This window comes from Cladophialophora carrionii, assembly GCF_000365165.1.
Source record: "Cladophialophora carrionii CBS 160.54 unplaced genomic scaffold supercont1.5, whole genome shotgun sequence".
NCBI classification, from domain to species: domain Eukaryota; kingdom Fungi; phylum Ascomycota; class Eurotiomycetes; order Chaetothyriales; family Herpotrichiellaceae; genus Cladophialophora; species Cladophialophora carrionii.
In genome coordinates, this window is record NW_008481830.1 from 2,863,091 (window position 1) to 2,883,541 (window position 20,451).

Genomic DNA, 20,451 nt, shown 5'->3' on the forward strand with positions numbered 1-20,451 from the left:
CACTGAGACCACAGACCTGTTGTGAACATTGTCCTTAATTGCTTTTCTCTCATCGTGGGTCATATAGCGTTTACCAATATCTGCCTAGTCGTTTTGAAACCATTTGTACGAACCCGGCGTTAATACCTATTCGCTTGTAGCTGCCGATGCCGATGCTTGAGTCACCTCATAGCTTGGATCGCTCCTCTTTCGAAGGCTTCGCATCGACTTCCAACAGATTCTGGAACCCTCATTTCAGACCATTCTTCGCCTTGAAAGCAGCGATCAAACCGGCAGTCGAGGAATCGTGGTCACCACCAGCGCCTTCCGTCTCAAGCTCCTTCTGGATCTTCTTCGCCAGGACCTTGCCCAATTCGACACCCCACTGGTCAAAGCTGTTGATGTTCCAGATAGCGCCCTCAGTAAATACCATATGCTCGTAGTAAGCAATCAGGGCACCTAGTGTACCTGGCGTGATCTGTTCAGCAAGGATATTGGTAGTCGGTCGGTTTCCAAGGAACGTCTTGTGCGAAACGAGCTCTTCAGGAGCACCCTCAGCCTTCACCTGGTCTGGCGTCTTGCCAATTGCCAATGCCTCCGCTTGAGCAAGGAAGTTGGACGCCAACATTCTCTGGTGGAGACCTCCTTCCACAGGGTTGTGTGACTTGGCAGCCAGGATGAAATCGGTGGGGATAAGCTTCGTGCCTTGGTGTACAAGTTGGAAGAATGAGTGCTGAGCGTTGGTGGCGGGTTCACCAAAGAAGATGGCGCCGGTCGTGTACTTGACATACTCGCCGGTTCGCGTAACAGCCTTGCCGTTTGACTCCATGGTCAACTGCTGGAGATAGGCTGGGAAGCGGTGCAGATACTGATCAAATGGCGAAACCAAGTGAGTCTGAGCGCCGAAGAAGTCCGAGTACCACACACTAAGCAGACCGGCAATGACAGGGATGTTTTCGTGAAGAGGAGCCGTCTTGAAATGTTGGTCCATGGCATGACCACCAGCCAGGAATTGGTGGAAGTTGTCGTAGCCGATGTACAGGCAGACAGACAGGCCAATGGCAGACCAGACCGAGTATCTTCCACCCACCCAGTCTTGGAAGCCAAACATGTTCTTGGTATCGATGCCAAACTTGCTGACCTCAGAAGCATTGGTCGAGAGGGCCACGAAATGCTTCGCAATGTCAGACTCCTTGGCGCTTTGCAGGAACCACTTCTTGGCTGTGTTGGCATTGGTGGTTGTCTCTGCAGTGGTGAAGGTCTTGGAAGCAATCAGGAAGAGGGTCGTCTCGGGATCAGAGTCTTTAAGGGCTTCGGCGATATGAGTTCCGTCGATGTTGGAGACGAAGTGAAGTTTCATGTCTCGGTTGCCATAGGGTTTCAGGGCCTCGGAGACCATGACTGGGCCACTGGAAAACGGGTCAATGCCATGGCACGCCTCAGAAATGGCAGGACTTACAGATCAGAGCCACCAATACCAATGTTGATGATGGTGGTGAGCTTCTTGCCGGTGTAGCCCTTCCACGAACCACTTCGGATCTGCTCCGAAAACTCCTTCATGTGCTCCAACACTTCGTTGGTCTCCTCGACAACGCTCTTGCCATTGACGGCCATGGGTTGGTTGCTGACATTGCGGAGAGCAACATGGTAGACAGCTCTCTGCTCGGTAAAGTTGATCTTCTCTCCTGCAAACATCTGATCCCGGAGCTCCTCGAGTTTGGCTTCCTTTGCGAGCTTGACGAGGAGTTCGAGGGTTTCCTCGGTCAAGAAGTTCTTGGAAAAGTCAAACAGGATCTCGGTGTTGTCGGCATTGTTCTTGAACACTCTCTTGAACTTCTCAAACCGTTGAGGGTCCTTGTCGAAGCACTCCTTGAGAACGATGTTGCGGCCCACGGCGTTATGGTGCTCGACGAGAGCTTGCCACGCGTTGAGGTCTGTAGCCTGAGCGAAGCCAGGCATCTTTGACAGTGCGAGGTAGATTCTGAGGAGTTTCTGCGTGTCACCAGGAGTCAGCGGTCTAGAGACGCAAGAAAAAGACGAAGATAAAGCGCCAGAGCCCGGCTAATATGACACAGGAATGAAATTCGACGTGGGGCGGGTATAATCAGACGGCCAGAGGGACTGCGGTCCGGGTTGCTTACCTATATGGAGAGGGCAGCTGTCGTCAAAGAATCTCCAAGTGGCTCACAGGTACGAGTAGACTGAGAAGGAAAGCAAGGAATAATGTGCAGCTGCAAACGCGCTGGATGACTTTTTCAATCACTTCGGATGCGGATGGAGGGGCAGCAGCTGCCAGCAAAATGTTTAGCAAGCCACCAGCCAGCAATGATGCAACAAGCGCGAGCTGAGCACATCGAGCCCCGCTCAAGCCGCACAATCGTCGCACCACCCAATGAACTGGTCAGCAGGCGACAGATGATTCAGCGCTTCAATTCGGAATGCCATATGCAGAAAGCGACTAGTGGCCTCTGGGCTGTTTGGTTCGGGGGGCTAGGCATCAAGTGTACTTTTCTTGTCCTGGTACCTACCTGTAATTACCAGTAAGACCTCAATGTGACCAGAAACTCCGCAGTTTTATAGCATTCATTTGGCCCATCTGCTGTCCGTCAGCCCATGAGTCCATCCGTACATCCCTCGGTTCCATATCCAACCTGTGTTGACCCAAATTGCAATGTTCACCGCAGTCAACCTCTAAATGCGAAATGGATTTCTCATCTCCATCTCCTCGTCACGGCGTCGCTGTCCTGTGCCATCGCAGTCTCAAATACCCTCCCGGAACACGCTCTTTCTCGTGCTGATGGGACTGGTGTTACCGTCCCCGCTGCCGCTCCCTTGAGTGTCAAGAGACATGTTTCCTTTCGTGTGCGCCTTGTTGCTCCCTTCCGGCTCGGGCCTGGGGCTCACACTTCGCAATCTCGGCGCTCCCGCCTCGTGTTGGTCGCCAAAAGGATTGTCCCGTGATGAACTGCCTGGTCTGCCTCGCCCACTGACATCCACATCCGAATAATTCCTGGTACCACTGCCCGGCGCGCCTAGGTAGTCTCCCGGGGGATTGCGACCACCGCCGTAGGCATCGTTCTGTAGACCCGGTGTCGGAGCCAGGCCAAGTTCTTGCTCTTCATACCCAGAGTAGCCTCCAGCCGGTCCATATGCTTCTTCATTGCCGACTCTCGTATCCCACGCATCATCTTCCATTCCTCGTGCTTCCCTTCCACCTCGTGGGCCACCACCAACTAGCCCATCCGCGCCACGACCCGCTTCCTCATATGCGCCTCTTGCCGTTCTCTTCCGAGTCAACTTGGCGAATTGGTCTCGGACCCACTCCAGCGGTCCTGCATGTCTGGGTGCCGGGTAATTTGATGACGCCTGAGCTCTCAGGAACGGGACATAGGTTTTCCATGATTTCAAGGACGGCGCGGGTAGGCCCTGTTTGCGAGCACTATACCGAGTGTACGCAACCCATCCGGCGACGGCGAAGATGAGTAGGAGAAAGAGGAGGAAGAAGAAAAGCCCTGGATAGGTCGTTAGTTATGGCAGCAGCCAAGAAGAGAAAGCGGAGTGTTTGTCGGACGCACCCCAACCGTGCATGTTTGCGGATCAGATCTTATCGCGGAGAGATGTGGCCCTCAACGTGATACAGGGTCCGATGAGATTCTCGAACGTTGTGCGCGCGTACCGTGATGCTGCAAAGGCGTCCCAGCAATCCTAAAAGGCGATGGCAGGCTCGGCGGAGAGTGCTAGGTTAACATGGCGGCCTTCGCCCGGCGACTACTGTGCTGCGAAGGGACAGCTCGAGGATGAGCTCGGCGACAGAAGTTTGATAATTACAGCCTGTTGCAACCAGGTAGTTGACAGTCTGCGACCGGCTGAGCGGCTTGTTGATGACAGATGCCTGCGCTACCGATGCGAAGCTGGACCGACATCAATTGGTGTCTTTCGAGAAACCGGCACGTCAGCGGGAGTCCGGCTGGTTCGGCCGCAAAGAGTAAGGCGTCCACCGGCCTGTTCGTGCCATATCCAGTCACGTGGCGCGGTGGAGCGGTGGTCTGCTGTTGGGGTGTTAGGGACGACTGGACTTGACAGGTCACAATAGGATGTTCGGTACGGAGTATATGTATGAAATCAACATACGGGGGGCAAGCTGGCTGGGTCCATCTATTTCAATACTCCCGGCGCCTTTCAGCCTTCTATCTTTCCACGCTTGGGCGATTGCTCAGCAAACCAGCTCGACGACGCGTCTCGCATCCATGCCTGTTCCAGGTATCCTCGTCACCTCCATCCAGCCTCCCTTAGGCACGGCGATAATCTTCCCATCCACGCAGATTTGGCGCCACTGATCGTCGTCTTCGTCAAGGTCGATTCGCAAAGCCTCAATGTCCTCGTATGCGACCTTTGGATCTGTCACGTGCTGACCGGCTTGATATGCTAGGCCGAGGATTCGCATTATCTCTGAGGCAGGCTCAGCACCGATCAGCACCAGTTTCAGAGTTCCATCCAATGGCCTACTATCTGGCGAGATCTGAAAATGCTCCTCGAGTCTGGACACCATCGTAGCCAGGATGTAGGCGTGCTCTCTCCCAGCCACTTCCGTCCAGTCACTATTCTGTTTCCGCCACTTGACCTTCCCTCTGTAAACGTGAGCTTCTGTCAGTAGCTGCTCGGCTGCCATCTTGAACCTTTCTAGTCCATGCTTGCGATACTCGGTCGTGTCGCTCATTGCCACTAAGCTCGCATGGAGACCCCAGCTACACACCACTGCACCATAAGTGACGCTTTCGCCATCTTCCGTATCACCGAGGGCTTCTCGGTCTTGACCTTCGTTGACAAGAAGCTGAGCGCCAGGACTAAAAGTAACTTTGAACGACGGTAAAGACTTAGGTCTCCCGTCCATCATGATTTTGACAGCATCCTGCGCGACCCCGGAACTCCAGGCCAAAGCATTTGCGGTGCCCATGGGGATGAGGACGATGGCAGGCTTGAGAAATATCGAAGGGGCTCGCATATCGTCATTACTGCGGTTCAGCACCGTGGTGAAGGTGTTAACAATGTCGACAATTCCGCCATCGCCTGATAACAGGATAATTGTTTGCTTGACCCCGCGCCGCGCGTTTGGAATGAAGAGTTTCTCTGTCAGCTCGATGATGGTCCTCGCAGACTTTGTCTGATGTGTAAAATACTGGATTTCATGCTGATCGAGTAGCGGCTTGATGGACTCCTCATAGTATTCTTTGGCCTTGTGACGACCCGAGAGAATTGACACTACCACATGTATCTCACGGTCAGGGAGCAGATGTCCTGGCAGGGACTGTTGCCGACTTGGTAGCGCCATGATCGTGGCTAACGACTCGATCACGCGCCAGCGCCAGTAACCAGGCTTCGTGCCCGCACCCAGACGGAATCAGATTCTCCGCCTGTCCACCAACGCCCGAATGAGGCTGGGATGTGCCTTTATACGCCAGGCGACAGGAACTCAGCTGCCAAGGTTCTCAATACGACTTCGAGCGTCAATCGACACCATGACCTTGGGCCTAGATGAGAGGAGGGAAAGCAATATCTCTTGTCGCGGGGTAAGGCCTGAATGATGTTATGTAAGCAAGTTTGCAACGACACCAACGATAGGTGATGGGTGGGTGAGCTGTAGGTGACTTCCAAGTGAATATGATTGTTCTGTACCATTCCCTTCTAATAGCTGATTCAGAACAATCTGCACTTCAGATACATGTCTCAATACCAGAAAGTGTCGCACAAGGTCGACGGCTGGTATTGACCTCATGGTAAAGACGGACATGGCTGAAGACGCGATGAGAAATGGGCTCGGAGTGTCGCGATGCCGCGTCCCGTCTACGGAAGTGGAGCGAAATCAGATTCGATTTTCTTTCACCGATTTCTCTTCCTGCTTAGTAGGGTATATATACCCGCTTCTTCACCATTCTTCGGCTGTTCTTGAGCTCGCAAAATTCCGAATCACACTGCCCGATCTTGCTACATCTTGTGTCAGGGATCCTGAATTACCCAGTGGTTCGAAGTTACGCCTGCAGCTGGCTTATGTATTACCCTGAAAGTCGGTCCCGGCCCAAGGTAGGTGTTGAGCCCAGGTTCAGCCACCGGCGAGATGGGGTATCAACGTGATGCCAAAGACAGCCTCTTGCTCGTCTTGGCTTTCTGGTGGCGTCGTTCCAACCCCGCCGTAGATACGCCATCGCTATGGTTGAATCGGTATAGGTTGCGACATCACTAATTCGCGGTCAATGAAGCGTCCGCCATCGATTAGACAGGGGGATCATGGCTTACGGCCGGGGATTGGACCTTTGCTGCAACGACATTGTGGTGTTGCTATCTGCAGAGTCATCCTTCATACGGCGAATGCACAAAGTATCAAGTCAGATCTGTCCTCCTCTGCAGCCGCTTGATTGCGCCGTGTACATTTGGTAAGCGACAAATATGGAGTGGTGCCCACCGGCAGTGTTTTCGAATACGAGGCGAATCCAGGCATTAACACATTAACTCCTACTCGTATGACAGACACCAATTTAGCGAATGCGGGGTCCTTGGCTGAAACTACCCAGTGCTTAAGAAGGCGGGAGGGTTCAACTGTCGGTTGTTGTTCACGACGAGGGAAATGGATGGCGACAAGAGGGAGCCAAAAGATTTGTACGAGCTCCTACGACGAGACTTGCGACATACGAACAATGGATCACATCTGTTTCTATACACAGCTGAACAGGACCACAGGAGTCCCGCGGAAGCTCTGCTCTTCGCCGGTCAGTTGCCATATCGCGTCTCGCGCTCCGACGCACCGATTTGCAAACTATGAGTACATTGTGGATCCACCAGGACGCAGTCAGCATGGCCATCCGGGGACATCGACAGGTGTGGAGAAACCTATACAGAGTACTAGCCAAAGTCAAACGGATTCCTTCCACGGCTATGCTACCTCCCGAGCTGGGCGTGTTTATTTATAACACTAACCCTGGGTCTGGGCTCACTCTGCATTACGGATACTGTTCGACTTACTGTATTGCTCCTTCGAGTCGACCCTCTCATTAGTCGGAGCTTCCCCTGGGAGTGTACCATTGGCTTCTTACAGCGTTATACGAAGGAACAGTAATGCAAATCTTCTGACCCGGCCGTCCCATGGAGTCCTACCTTATTCAGTACAACGGTACAGCATGAATACAATGGTGCATGGAGCACATACCACCCACAGCCAGGTCGGGGGCCAAGTGTGTATAAAGGGTTGCCCTCACTTCCCACCAGACCCTCTTCCATCTCATGTCCACACAACCAGATTCACCTAAATTGACCCCAGCCACAACACCGGGTTATCTTGCCACCAAGTCGCAAATATGACGACTACCAATGGAGCAAATGGTCTCAACGGCGTCCACGAGGCGCAGAAATCTGCCCTTGTCGGCGTCGATGAGTTCCTAACCCATCAAAGCTACGACTACCTCATTTGTGGAGGTGGCACCGCCGGACTGGCCATTGCAGCCCGTTTGACAGAGAATCTAGACGTCACCGTGGGCGTGATCGAGGCTGGTAAGAATCGACTTGGTGATCCCCTCGTTGATGTTCCCGCTCTATTCACCCAGATGCTGGGCAACAAGGAGTATGACTGGGCCTGGGACACCATACCGCAGGTACGAAGTGACCATATGTCGCGGCTGGTGCGCTAGCTGAGCTCCCGCCATAGCCAGGAAACAAGAACAAAGTCCACCAAGTGCCTCGTGGCAAGGCCCTGGGTGGTTCAAGCGCGATCAACTATATGATGTGAGTTTGCCTTTGAATCAGGCACGTATCGGACACCCTAACCCTGCCGTTGCAATTAGGTACGTTCGGGGATCAACACAGGATTTTGACGACTGGGCTGAACTCGCAAACGATGCTTCATGGTCAGCCGCCAACATGAAGCAATACATGCTGAAGCACCAAACACTGGAGCCGATCGACGAGCGGATCACCGAACGTTCGACAATGCCGTTTGTTGGAGAGAATCATGGTACGAGCGGCCCTGTACGGACGAGCTTCAACGATTTCCGCCTTCCGATCGAGGACGACGCGATCAAAGCCGCAGATTACGTCGCGGGTTTCGACAAGAAGCCTCTCGACCCATGGAGCGGCGACCACATCGGCTTCTACAATACCCTCGGCGCAGTTGTTCGAACCGGTCCCAACAAGGGCATGCGTAGCTACGCTGCTCGAGGATACTTCCAAGCAAACGAACACCGACCCAACCTCAGAGTCGTAACCGAGTGCCTCATCTCGCGAGTCATCCTCGAGGACAAAAGAGCGACAGGCGTGGAATTTATCAACAATGGCCAGAGACATACCATCAAAGCCAAGCGAGAGGTAATCGTCGCTGGCGGTGCCATCAACTCGCCCCAGATTCTAGAGATGTCGGGTATCGGCAATCCAGAGATCCTGAAGGCTGCGGGAGTCGAGTGTTTGGTTGATTTGCCGTCAGTTGGTGAGAACTACCAAGACCATGCCGTTGGCGGCACGTCATACCAGCTCGCGGACGGCCAGATATCAGGCGATTCACTTTACAAACCTGAAATGATGGCCGCGGCGCAGAAAGCCCTGGCAGAAGAGCAAGGGGGTCCTCTCACCGCAATCCAATCCGTCCAGGGCTTCTTCCCTGCCACGTTATTCCTGGAGGAAGGCGAGCTCGACGAAATCGTCCAGTCGATCCAAGCCTCGCAGAAGACTGCAACACCGTTCCAAAAGAAGCAACTGGATCAAGTCATCAAGCACGTCAAATCCAACAAGTCGGCAAACCTCCAGTTCATCTTCATCGCCGCGACAGGAAACTTCAAGGACGGTGTGTCGGATCAATCGATACTCTTCGCTCCTCCAGCCGAGGGTGCCAAAGATGGTGTCACATTCGTGGTCGGCCTACAATACCCCGCCTCCCGAGGCCATGTGCACATCAAGTCGGCAGACCCGACAGTCGCACCAGAGGTGCATCCCAACTACATGGGCCACGAAGCCGACGTGGCCCTCATGGCTGCGGGGCTGAAATTCCTGGAGAAGGTCACGCAAGCGCCACAGCTAAAGGACAAGCTCGCCCACCGCATCTTACCTGAGCCGGAGAAGTTCCCGCTGGATACGGTGCAAGGGCGGCGGGCGGCGGTGCAAGAATACATCCTCGGCGAATATCACAGCTGTGGCACCTGCGCAATGGGAGACACGGTCGATTCCAGACTGAGAGTCAAGGGCGTGGAGGGCCTGAGGGTCGCGGACGCCAGTGTCTTTGCAAACAACGTGTCCGGCAATATCGTCTCGAGCGTATACATGGTTGCGGAAAAGGCGGCCGATCTCATCAAGGAGGATTGGGATTACGCCGCGCTAGGCAAATTGGCCAAGTAAAGTACGTCCGTACGCGGCAGGCGGTACGCAGCAGGCGGTACGATCGGTAGCATAATGCCCAGGCCTCAGCTGCGAAGCGTGGTTGGGTCATGCTGCTCCGCATCAGCCGTTGAAACGCGAACGGAGCACATGAAGCACGAGAAAACATGAACCGAGTACTCCGTACACAGTGGGCAATACGCAACTTCCAAAACAATCACTGCAAGATACTTAGTATCATCGCAAGTTCCAGAAGCGGAATGGTCCGGGAATGCACCACGCATAAGGTATGTAATTGCTTACTGTACTCAGTACTTCACGAAGTCCACGATGACCATGAGACCCCGTAGCTCGGCTGTGAGAAGCAATGCGGGATGCCTGATGCCCAGTCACCGGCGTGTGTCTAGGCTGACTTCTCCTGCTGCAGGATACCATGCAAAGGCCCTTCCAGCGCATCACTGCGACCGGCACTGAGCCGAATACTCGGTGTCGCCTGGCGCTGGGGGGGCCCTGTGAGACTCCATGACTCCGCGTGGGAGCTGTCTGTGGTTGCTGTATCGGAGGATTCCGCTGACTCATCAGTCATGTACTCGCTTGGCACCCATATGGTTCGTTCGCATTAGGAAACATTTCCGTGTCAGATCACTCTTCACTACAGCATGTCCTATGTAACTGTACCAGTGTGACTGATGCGCCGGGCGCCCCTACGGTAGAAACAGGATACGCATGCTCTATCCTCCGGAATCTGTCCTCGGTGCTAAAGCGCGGAAAACCCCTTAGTTGTCGAGCACACGTCAAATCCGCCTGGCGCATCTCTCTTCCAGCGCATAGTCATGATACCGGGCCAAAAGATCGGTCATGTCGACACTACCCTGCGTCCCGAAGGTGAAGTGCACTGCCAGAGCGTCAGTGTTGACGGCGACTTGACGCTGTAGCTTCTTGGGCAAGTTGACGGTCAACCATTCTTCGTCCACTGTGTCCATTGGGAGATTGTCGAGAACGTCATCCGCCCAAATGGTGATGAAATTGATGCTGAGACGCTTGTCGAGTGTGAACCACGGCTTGCCGCCGTTGGGATCCACGCTGCGGACACCCATCTTGTACACGTCGAGGTTGTCGTCCGCGAGGTTTTCCAGGAAAGAATAGTGCTCTTGTGCGGCGATGGCCCACGACTTGAGCCCCGTGCCCCATGTCGCGTACTCGATTTCCGACGCTGGTGTGCGGTGCATGTCGGTGTCCTCGGGCAGGCGCAGCCACCGGTGGCCATCGTATGGTGGCTCTTGAGTTATGCCGAAGAAGTAGTCGGCGGGCCCTGTCCACTCTGGATACGACCAGTATGTCCAATGTTTACGGGACGGTTTCCTGGGGTGGAAAATGCCAGGTTGGTAGTCGGCGAGCTCAGGTAGGTACGGGTGTAGCGCGCCCATGTGATAATGGACCCAGCCCATGAGTGGCGAGTTGATCATGTTGGCAGCTACGAGCAGATACTCTGGATGCGCCAGTTTCATGCTCACGATGCGCGGTATCGTGTCGTCGTCAAACCACACCACGTCGTCGTCAATCTTGACATACAAGCTCTCGCGCTCTAGCTTCCCCCAAGCCTGACCGTAACCGACAAAGCCAACTCCTTCGAGCTCGACCGTCTTGTATCGCGGAGAAGAAGCCAAGATTTCTTCAAGGTACTTGAGGTCGTCGGGATTGTCGGTGTTCTTCACCCAGTGGATTTCATCGAGCCAGCCTCCGTGATCGACCAGATTGCGTTCAAGGTAACAGCGGAGAATCTCCACGCGACTCTTTCTCCCAAAGAACACCAGGCCAATGACCTTCACGTCGTCTGGCTTGTCAAATTGCCATACCCGGAGATCGCTAGAAAACCCGGTAGCCGACTCTGACGTGGGGAAGCTGAACGGTCGTTGGGATTGCAGCTCGCGCAGTCGATGGAGTGCGAAAATCATAAAACAGAGCGCGCCCACCAGGGCCACGGCAAGGGAGCGGCGGACCCGTGAGTTGTTCCCGCCCGGAGCAAACGATGTCACTGACGACATGGGGAGCAGAGGCTGCTTCTCTTTGACGCCGATGTAAGAGTTACGCTGTGGATGTTCTTGTTGCAGCTGCGCTTGGAACTCCTCGACCTCGACATCACGCTGCCGGGTCCGGCAGCAGGCTGAAGTCGTGCTCCTCATTGTGCCAAGCTGCCTCACCCACGGCAATGCACGTTACTCGGGGCCGGCTGTTTGCAGCTGGGCATGGAAAGTGAAGTGAACCGCAAGAGGGGTCCTGATTACCATTTCCGAAGACATTTGAAAGGAATAAAACACTTGCCGTTTTCTCCTTGTCGGCTGGAGAGGCGCTGGGTTGGCAGCAGCTAGCTCAGATCTGCGAAACCTGTAATCACCTCAAGTCCTCCTACGCAATCCAAGACTACAAAGGGAGTTAGAAGACGGGGTATCGCTTGCATGGCATTGATAAATCCCATGGTGCGCTTATCAAGTACACGACCGCCCATCACTGATACAGAATAACCAGGTACTATTGGACGGATTGCTGCTGGCGGCTTAGGGAAAGATTGGCATTGCATTAGGGAGCGGTGACCTCGAAATCTCCGACGCCAGATGACTTGAAATCAATAACTACGCCGTCGATTCGGGTTCAGCTTTAATGCACTATAGGGCAATTGTATCTCGTATCCCGGAAATGTCGAACGAATTTGCGAGGTTGAGGTCAGGTTGGCGTTTTGAAGACTCACCTCGAGATTGAGGCCGAAAGAGCATTGACGTCACCCATAACTTCTCTCTGAGTCAGCGGGTCACGTGACTGATTCACGATCGGTGGCTTCCGGTTGCGGAAACCCAATTTCTTGGCGTGTTCTCCGTATTTTCTGCCACTTCTCCTGTCGACAGCCACCACCACCACCACCGACATGCTATCCGCAAGCAAGCGACGAGCCCGCCAGTCTCATCTACCCGCGGACAAAGGACTGCCTTGGCAACCCTGCTTTCACTCTGCCATTGAGGGTATGTGAGCTCCAAGTTTCTTTGTGCCTGGCTGGAGAAGTTACATGAACGTTCGAACGGCAACTTTCAATGTCGCTGGCAAATTCACGGGGCTGGTGGACGCTTGATATGCCACTATTGCGCCTTTCTACCTGTTCATCAAGTCCAAGGTACGGAGTACCGCGTTCCCGAATGTTTCCATCACCAACTGGTCTGCGAAGCCGATATTGTTCGGGTTTACGGTCTGTCTTCCAGCTGGCGCTTTGTCTGTACTACCGTGCAATCTAGAAACGGCTTCTACGGTCCAGCTCGCAATAGTCTTTATCTGTTTTCCATTTTCGGCACAAAGGCGTCTGTTTACCAATCGTGAAACTTGCCTTAAGATGTTCGAGTCTCGCCCTGACCATTTTCCATTCCTCCATCTACCGAGCCGCGGCCTGGGATAGTCGATATCGAGAGATACAGTGTGTTGTTCCCCTTCGACGTTGAGTACCAGTACAGTCCTGATACATTACGATGCGCTCGTATATCCCATTGTTTGTCGGTACCGTCCTCGCCATCGTGGTTCACGGCCATCCCGATCATGAATCTTTTACCGCTCGCGGAAAGATAGCTTGCAAGCCTTCGGCAAAGGAAGGCTGTGCTGCCTGTGGCGCCAACTGGGTTGCATGCGGTACAGATGCGTGCTACAACCCTGTGGCTGGCGACGTCTGCTGTTCCAATAGATGTAAGCTGACCCTCATCCCATCGCGTCTGTCAAGCACTAACAAGCCGTAGATGCATGCCCCTCCACCTCCAACTGTACCACTACCGGCATAGGATGCATTCCTCGCAATGGGAAGCCTCGCGAGTGTCCTCAGGAACTCAGACACCTGATCAGCAGCAGCAGCAGTGCCAGTAGCAGCACCGGATCGTCGAGCTCATCGACTACGTCTAGTTCAAGCACGTCCGTGTCCACTACAGATTCCACCTCGACCTCTTCAGCGTCGACGACAGATTCTACGTCGAGCTCTTCCTCTACCACCACGACCGATGCTACCACCAGTTCCCTTTCGAGTCCATCTTCCCCAAGTGCCACATCAACTGACGCAACTACGAGCCACACGACGACGATCACCTCGACCACAACACGCACTGTCACCGTCTCCATGACGAGCCCCAGCGGAGAATGCCACGCGCCCACCGTGACTCCATTGACCAGCTCAATGGCTCCCTTCGGTAACTACTCGTCCACCAGCATGGTCGCGTTGAATACTACCACGTCGACTCTCTCATTGACCAACGTGTCTTCGACTGTGCCGGGTACTATCTCAGTCCCTGTCAGTGTCAATGCAACGAGGCCGATGGGCAGTATTGTGCCGCCAATCAACGGGTTCAAGGGTGCTGCGGGTCGTTCTGGGGCGTCTGTATTTGCGCTTGGCAGCTTAATCTTCGTGGCTGCTTTTCTGGTTTAAGCTATCGGGTTCGGAGCTCATGGGTGGCGTTCTTGTCTTTCTTGCGGTAGAAGTCCGTATCTTAGAAACAGTCCGCTTCGTTTAATATGGAGTACGATGCAGTGCTCCTTCCCGATTGTATCCTTGAGATCGCATACTTTCTTAAGGGCCCTCTAAGTGATTAAATCTTCCCTCGCCTAACGATCTACTCTCTAGAGTATATATGTCTACAGTACCACCACCTTGGGCTTATTCAACAATTGATTTCCTGTCTGGTACGTGAGCGCGCCATTGACCATATATCCCCCCTGCCTAGCACCACCCCACAACCTCGTCCACAATAGACCCCTCACATCGGCCACAACGGACTCAATTCCCTTCCACCAGAGTGCCAAGTCAAGGAGTTCGGTCAGTGGCAAACGATGACTTGCAGCCCTCTCAGCAGGCTTATTGTACGCCGCGGCGAGGTATGTCTCCCATGCCTTCTGGCTCTCATCCCACCAGGCCGGCTCGACTCCCTGGCCGGAATGAACGTGTCCAAAGGCATGTAACGTCGGCTTGACGCGCCAGACTTCCTTCAGCTCGAATTCGTCCCCCAGTCCCCCACTCGCGGGCAGGTCGAGATGCCATTTGGGCGGGTTATGCGTGATCAGCACGTCCACGTCGTCCGGGATCGTTGCTGTCCAGGCGTCCTGCCCGCGTTGATATTGGAATGCAAACTCTTTCCCCCCACACTGTGGGATTTGAGGCGCCCCGTAGACTTTCAGGTTGCGGTCGCCCGGGAAGGGCAGGGTGATGGACGAGTGCTGGAGATAGTGGATCTTGCCCAGATTCAGGGTGCGGTGCGAGTTCTTGCGGTCGTGGACGCTCCGGCTGCGCTCGTCAAAGTAGCTGTCGTGGTTGCCGGCCACGAACACGATGTGGCGGAATCCGTCCGACGAGCCGGGCCATGGCTTCTGCAGCGTCTTCAGCCAGTCTAGCGTCTGTTGGATGGAGGACAGGGTGCCCGTGTTTGTGAGGTCGCCCGAGTGAATGAGGAGATCGCCCTTCGGGATGGCGTAACGGGGCACTTTCGAGTGGGTGTCGGACATGCACACCACGCGGATGGGCAGTTTGTTCTTGGGTGGGAGGTAGGGTGCGCCCCGGAGGTAGAGCAGCAGGTTGTGGAAGATGGTGAAGCAGGTTGTGAGTGGGTGGTAGATCAATTGGTAGACGAGGGACGGAGGTGCGAAGGGGGAGTCGGGCGGAGAGAAGAGGCCCATCTTGCAAGTAAGATATGAGGGATAGCACCTCTTCTGCGGGATCACCGGAATGGAGAGTTGGGTGTTGTGCTAGATGAAGCGTTCATGTTTGTGACTCTGCGTCCGACAGGAATTCGGCTGAGGACCTTGGAAGTGATTTCGCAGAAGCGCTCAGCTGGGCTTTCGAGACTGTCTATGCTAGTCGGGTCCGGGGAAAGCCTGAATCGAACATGAGAGAGAGAATGGGACGCCTTCACAATCGTTCGCACTCGGTGAGGATGGAGCACAGTACGGATAGACTTACCGCCATGTCTGCCGCGTGTGGATGGCGCAGGTGGCTTGCCAGGAACAGCTTGAAATGTGGGAATCATACATTGCTCCATGACTGCAAACGAAGACATTAATCATGCTGAGCTCGGAATCCACCTCGTGTTTGTCGTTAGTCATGGTAGAGAAGAGAAGACTCGACAGTATCTCCGTCTGACGTCTACCCTCTCACACCCTCGCCGTCGTGAGTGAGCACCTTGCACACCAACAACAAACAAGCCTCACAGATACCCCACTACCGCTGCTTGCTATCCCACCTTGATTTATCACATACAAGTAAACCAACAATCCAAGAGCCTTCGCTGTGGCCCGACCCCGGCAGCACTCATAATCGATATCGCCATCGCCGACAGCGCCGACTCATGAGCTTCCTCAGCGTATAAGACGTCGGCCTCAGATCCGTCAGCTCGCTCAACCTCCGCCGAAGATTCACGATCAGTCGCGTTTCCCGTAACGACGTCAGTCGACTTGTCCTTGTCGTTTCGTTCTTGGGCGACCTGGCTTCGACATCCTCCCACACACGCTGGATGTGGTGACTCGATCCCCCGACCTCTGCTTTCGCTATCAATGCCCTCGCTCGAATAGCCGCCGGCGCATGGTTGGGTGCCCTGCTTCCATCCCACGAATCACATCCGTCATTCAGCAGCACGCAGCACTGGTCGCAGAATTGTCCATCGGCGCTTGTGCTCTTCCCGACCCACGCCTGACTGAAGCCGCAGAAAGCCGCAGCCGTCACATCGGGCACAGGAGGACCAAAGTCTAGGGACCACGAGGAGACGGAAAAGTTAGACATAACATCATCGCGCCTGGGCTGTCAGCATTCTTTCCGGCGCTTGATCGAGTGGCCCGTCCCCCGAAGCGAGCCCCGTCTGATCGTTCTAGAAGAGTGGGCATACACGCCGCCGTAACGACAAGTCGAACTCTCCCACGCTCCTCCGCAGATCCTATCACGATCACGCACCGCCGCACCAGGCCAGCCGGGGCTACCCTCGTGGCCCGACTGCGCCCAAGAAAAGTCATCCCCTTCTAATCTCGACTGCACCTCGAAATACCCTCCACAATTCCTCCATTATCGGAAGCTGGCCCTGCAAAGGGACCAGTCGCTCACAACCCCCACAGATTGCTGGCCACCAACGCCGCGGCCTTTGCCATGATGAACGGGACGGACCTGAAGAAAGCCGCCATCAACCAGGCCAAGAAGGTTGCGACCACCGCCGCCCTCGCGGCCAACGGCAACGGTCAGAAGAAGCGGCGAAAAGGCGACAACCTCAAACCCATCATCACCACAGACAGCGCGGCGTCGTCGAGTCTTCACGACAGCCCCACCCAAGCAGAGCCCGAGTAAGTTCACTTGCAAGCGTCACTGCCTCTGCCTCTCCGTCACACGCGCTTCGTCATCCCTGCACATGATATCGTGATTGATCGCAGATGCAATACTTCTCCTGTCCTGTTCTCCATCCAGCCCCCGAGACTGATCGTCGTCAGCATGGACTCTCCCTTACCTCACGCCAAGGCCCCGTCAAATAACTCACATATGATTCATAGATCCCCCTCCTCCTCCACCTCCGAAGACGACCCCGCCGAGACGACGGCAGACGAAGAGGACTCGGAAGACTACTGCAAGGGCGGATACCACCCGGTCCATGTCGGCGAAACATACAACAATGGCAAATACGTCGTGGTGCGCAAGTTGGGGTGGGGTCACTTCTCGACCGTCTGGTTGTCACGAGATACTGCCACTGGGAAACACGTCGCGCTCAAGGTGGTCAGATCGGCGGCACACTACACCGAGACCGCCATAGACGAGATCAAACTATTAAACAAGGTTGTCCAAGCCAATCCGAACCATCCTGGCCGCAGATATGTGGTCAGTCTCCTCGATTCCTTCGAACACAAAGGCCCCAACGGCGTGCACGTATGTATGGTGTTTGAAGTGTTGGGTGAGAACCTGCTGGGCTTGATCAAGCGCTGGAACCACCGGGGTATCCCGATGCCCCTGGTGAAGCAGATCACCAAGCAGGTCCTCCTCGGGTTGGACTACTTGCACCGCGAATGTGGCATCATCCACACAGATTTGAAACCGGAGAATGTTCTGATCGAGATCGGGGATGTCGAGCAAATTGTTAAAGCTTTCGTGAAAGACGAGAAAGAACCGACAAAGGACGACAACAGAAATGGGCGAAGACGAAGACGGACGCTGATCACCGGCAGCCAGCCGCTGCCGAGCCCACTGAATGCCAGTTTCACGAACCTGGACAAGTTGGGTGGCCATGGCCACCATCAGCCCAGCAGCCTCAATCAGGTCATCAATGATTCCGTCTCCAACAAATCAGCAGAGGGCCTCTCGATGCTTGAGCAATTGAAAATGAAATCGAAGGAGAACAAGCCGAACGAGGAGCAGACGGCAAGCGGGAAGACGAGAGAAGGCACGACAGACCCGCTCGAGAAGGACCTGGCCGGAGTCTCCCTGGACAGCAAGAAGTCGACCGACGCGGAAAAGGTGTTGAAGGCGGCCAAGAACGAGGACGATCCCGTGGGCGAGATCATTTCTGTCAAGATTGCCGACTTGGGCAATGCTTGTTGGGTCGGTCACCACTTTACAAACGACATTCAGACGCGACAGTATCGGTCGCCGGAGGTGATCCTGGGCGCCAAATGGGGTGCCAGTACGGATGTGTGGAGTATGGCATGCATGGTATGACAATGGCACGGAACCTACAAGCATGACACGCCACTAACGCATCGCAGGTATTCGAACTCATTACTGGAGACTATCTCTTTGATCCGCAATCAGGAACAAAGTACGGCAAAGATGACGACCACATCGCACAAATAATCGAGCTCCTCGGCCCCTTTCCCAAATCTCTGTGTCTCTCCGGGAAGTGGTCCCAAGAAATCTTCAACCGCAAAGGCGAATTGCGCAACATTCATCGATTACGACACTGGGCCCTGCCCGATGTCCTCCGGGAGAAGTATCATTTCTCGGTCGAGGAAGCCAAGAAGATTGGTGATTTTCTGACCCCCATGCTCGAGTTACCGCCGGAAGCGCGCGCGAATGCCGGCGGCATGTCGAACTCGGAGTTCTTGAAAGGCGTCAAGGGCATGGAGAATGTGAACCTCGATATCCCTCCGGGTTCCAAAGGCGAAGGAATCGAAGGCTGGGCATGTGAGGTCAAAAAGCGGTGATCTATGGCCTGCGCCGGCGGGCTGCGGGTTTCCAGTTCACGGGCTCGGTGATAAGCCCGGGAGGCTACGATGTGATTTTCCCAGCAGATTTTGGCATGCACTCGAGTGCCTTTATCTGACGGCGTTCTTTTTTTGTGTGTGTGTGAAGGAGATGCAAATGAACGAGGACGATCGCTGGACCAAGGAAAGACATGAGGCGCAAATACACGGTGTCCCGTACAGAATAAATCACGACATTCATGGACTGGCCGAGCGTCTGTTGATCATGACACTTGAATGACTATGAAGACTTTGGCTGCTCGCGGGAGGAGAACAGAATTCCGTGACATGCTGCCGCAGTCTGACAATTCTACTCTGCGAATTGGTATCGCACCATGACAAGACTGTACCATGCGATCTCTCCAGCCCGGTCTCAGAGCGCACTGGATCTCTTCTTGTCTTCCCACTTCGTCCCGGCACGAAAATGCGGTAGTCTCCACGACACCCTCCACATATCAATGAGCAGGGCAGATTCGATACAATTCGACCCAACATCCCGGCCCACGACTCACTGTACTGGGTGACTGGGTGGGTTTGAGGTGATCGAGAGCAGCGCGATGCCCCGGATTTGGCGCTACTAGGCGAATCAGGCTAGCGCTCCTGTTGGCCTATCGGAGAATTGCTTCCGCTCCTGTCTAACTAGATTCGGACACTCCGAAACCACGATTCACGAATTCTCGGCTCGTGGCTCGTGGTTATTTTCAGTTCGACGACTGGTAAAGTACTATGTAGGGAGATCATCATGCCGGGCAGATCCAGCCTATATCTACTGTTCTGCTGCGAGCGATCTACACGAGCGCCTCTTCCTTGAATCGTCCTGGAATCCTTTCCTCCACGCTATGATACTACGTACCCTGGACTGGGTATGTCGCTGTCGAAAAAGTCCGAGAAGTCGAGCTCCTTGGTATGGTCGTTGTGTTGCCCTCGTGCTGCCCCAGGACACGATTTCTCCTTCTGTCTGGACTCTTCTTCGGTTCGTAAGAGCCGGAGGACGAATGACGAAGGAATGGACTACTCAAAGCAGCAATTGCATAGCCCTGGCACCCTCATCCTTGTCCCTTCCATCGGCCTTTCATGCTCTTTCGTACGTCGACCTGGAATGCCGCCTCAACGCTATCAAGTGCTATGAGGACTTCCATGCAGCTGGGATGGCACTCTGCATATTCAAGCGGCATTTCGATCGGCTCCTCGAGCGTATTAGTACTTTATGTAAAGTCGAGTAGCCCGTGTGGCCTGTGTAGCCATTGGCGTATCTTCCTCTACCGGACGTGGTAAATACTCACACCTTCGATTCAGCCATCGACGGTGTATTGCTAACGGCGGCTCCGGGACATATGTATCCAGCCCCAATCTTCCCTCCTGTGATCCTCGCAGGTGTCTTGGATCTCACGATGAGACCTTCATAAGAGACTTGGCACGCTGCGTATATCGTCCATCACGCTGCTCTACCCACGAAGCCAACAGCCAGTCACTACAGTACTTTACACTTTCCCCGACCGGATCTGAAAGGCGGGACTTCGCTAAAACCCAGGTTGCCGTCAATCGACCTTGGACACAGGATCCGCAGTGTACCATCGAAGGTTACCGGATAAAGTGCAGTACCTATTGAGAATCGACAACAGGAAACCTTCGTCTACGAAGCATCTATCCCAGATCATCGACCAACCCAGCATACAGTACCCATAACCAAATACTTGTACCCACCCATGACGACCGCATTCCCAGGCTCGGGTCAGCACCAAAACGCGCTCAACAATAAATGGGAACGCCGTGGACGAGCACGGTTTGCACAGAAGTGAAACGTCAGTATGTGCAAAAACACCCAACTGCTATCTAACAGATAGGGATGGGTTGGTACTGGCAGCTGGTCTCTGGCTATAGCCCACAGTACCGTACCGTACCACA

At 54.4% G+C, this 20,451-nt stretch overlaps 7 protein-coding genes across 7 annotated transcripts; 2 read left to right on the top strand and 5 right to left on the bottom strand.

The window, feature by feature from the left end:
• Positions 1–229: 229 nt before the first annotated feature.
• Positions 230–1,938, bottom strand: G647_06859 (glucose-6-phosphate isomerase; the record flags this gene model as incomplete). The annotated part of the gene is made up of 2 exons (XM_008731178.1): positions 230–1,388; positions 1,439–1,938. The coding sequence occupies 2 exons, from the start codon at positions 1,936–1,938 to the stop codon at positions 230–232; spliced, it is 1,659 nt and encodes a 552-aa protein (XP_008729400.1).
• Positions 1,939–2,739: 801 nt separating this feature from the next.
• On the bottom strand, positions 2,740–3,567 carry G647_06860 (uncharacterized protein; the record flags this gene model as incomplete). The annotated part of the gene is made up of 2 exons (XM_008731179.1): positions 2,740–3,491; positions 3,555–3,567. The coding sequence occupies 2 exons, from the start codon at positions 3,565–3,567 to the stop codon at positions 2,740–2,742; spliced, it is 765 nt and encodes a 254-aa protein (XP_008729401.1).
• Positions 3,568–4,192: 625 nt separating this feature from the next.
• On the bottom strand, positions 4,193–5,308 carry G647_06861 (uncharacterized protein; the record flags this gene model as incomplete). The annotated part of the gene is made up of 1 exon (XM_008731180.1): positions 4,193–5,308. The coding sequence occupies one exon, from the start codon at positions 5,306–5,308 to the stop codon at positions 4,193–4,195; it is 1,116 nt and encodes a 371-aa protein (XP_008729402.1).
• Positions 5,309–7,325: 2,017 nt separating this feature from the next.
• On the top strand, positions 7,326–9,348 carry G647_06862 (uncharacterized protein; the record flags this gene model as incomplete). The annotated part of the gene is made up of 3 exons (XM_008731181.1): positions 7,326–7,619; positions 7,673–7,749; positions 7,809–9,348. 3 exons carry the CDS (start codon positions 7,326–7,328, stop codon positions 9,346–9,348), a joined length of 1,911 nt encoding a protein of 636 aa, XP_008729403.1.
• Positions 9,349–10,121: 773 nt separating this feature from the next.
• G647_06863 (uncharacterized protein) lies at positions 10,122–11,510 on the bottom strand (the record flags this gene model as incomplete). The annotated part of the gene is made up of 1 exon (XM_008731182.1): positions 10,122–11,510. The coding sequence occupies one exon, from the start codon at positions 11,508–11,510 to the stop codon at positions 10,122–10,124; it is 1,389 nt and encodes a 462-aa protein (XP_008729404.1).
• A 2,470-nt stretch (positions 11,511–13,980) lies between these two features.
• On the bottom strand, positions 13,981–15,015 carry G647_06864 (uncharacterized protein; the record flags this gene model as incomplete). The annotated part of the gene is made up of 1 exon (XM_008731183.1): positions 13,981–15,015. One exon carries the CDS (start codon positions 15,013–15,015, stop codon positions 13,981–13,983), a length of 1,035 nt encoding a protein of 344 aa, XP_008729405.1.
• Positions 15,016–16,471: 1,456 nt separating this feature from the next.
• On the top strand, positions 16,472–18,507 carry G647_06865 (uncharacterized protein; the record flags this gene model as incomplete). Its single annotated transcript, XM_008731184.1, has 3 exons — positions 16,472–16,662; positions 16,867–18,016; positions 18,070–18,507. The coding sequence occupies 3 exons, from the start codon at positions 16,472–16,474 to the stop codon at positions 18,505–18,507; spliced, it is 1,779 nt and encodes a 592-aa protein (XP_008729406.1).
• Between the last annotated feature and the right edge of the window lie 1,944 nt (positions 18,508–20,451).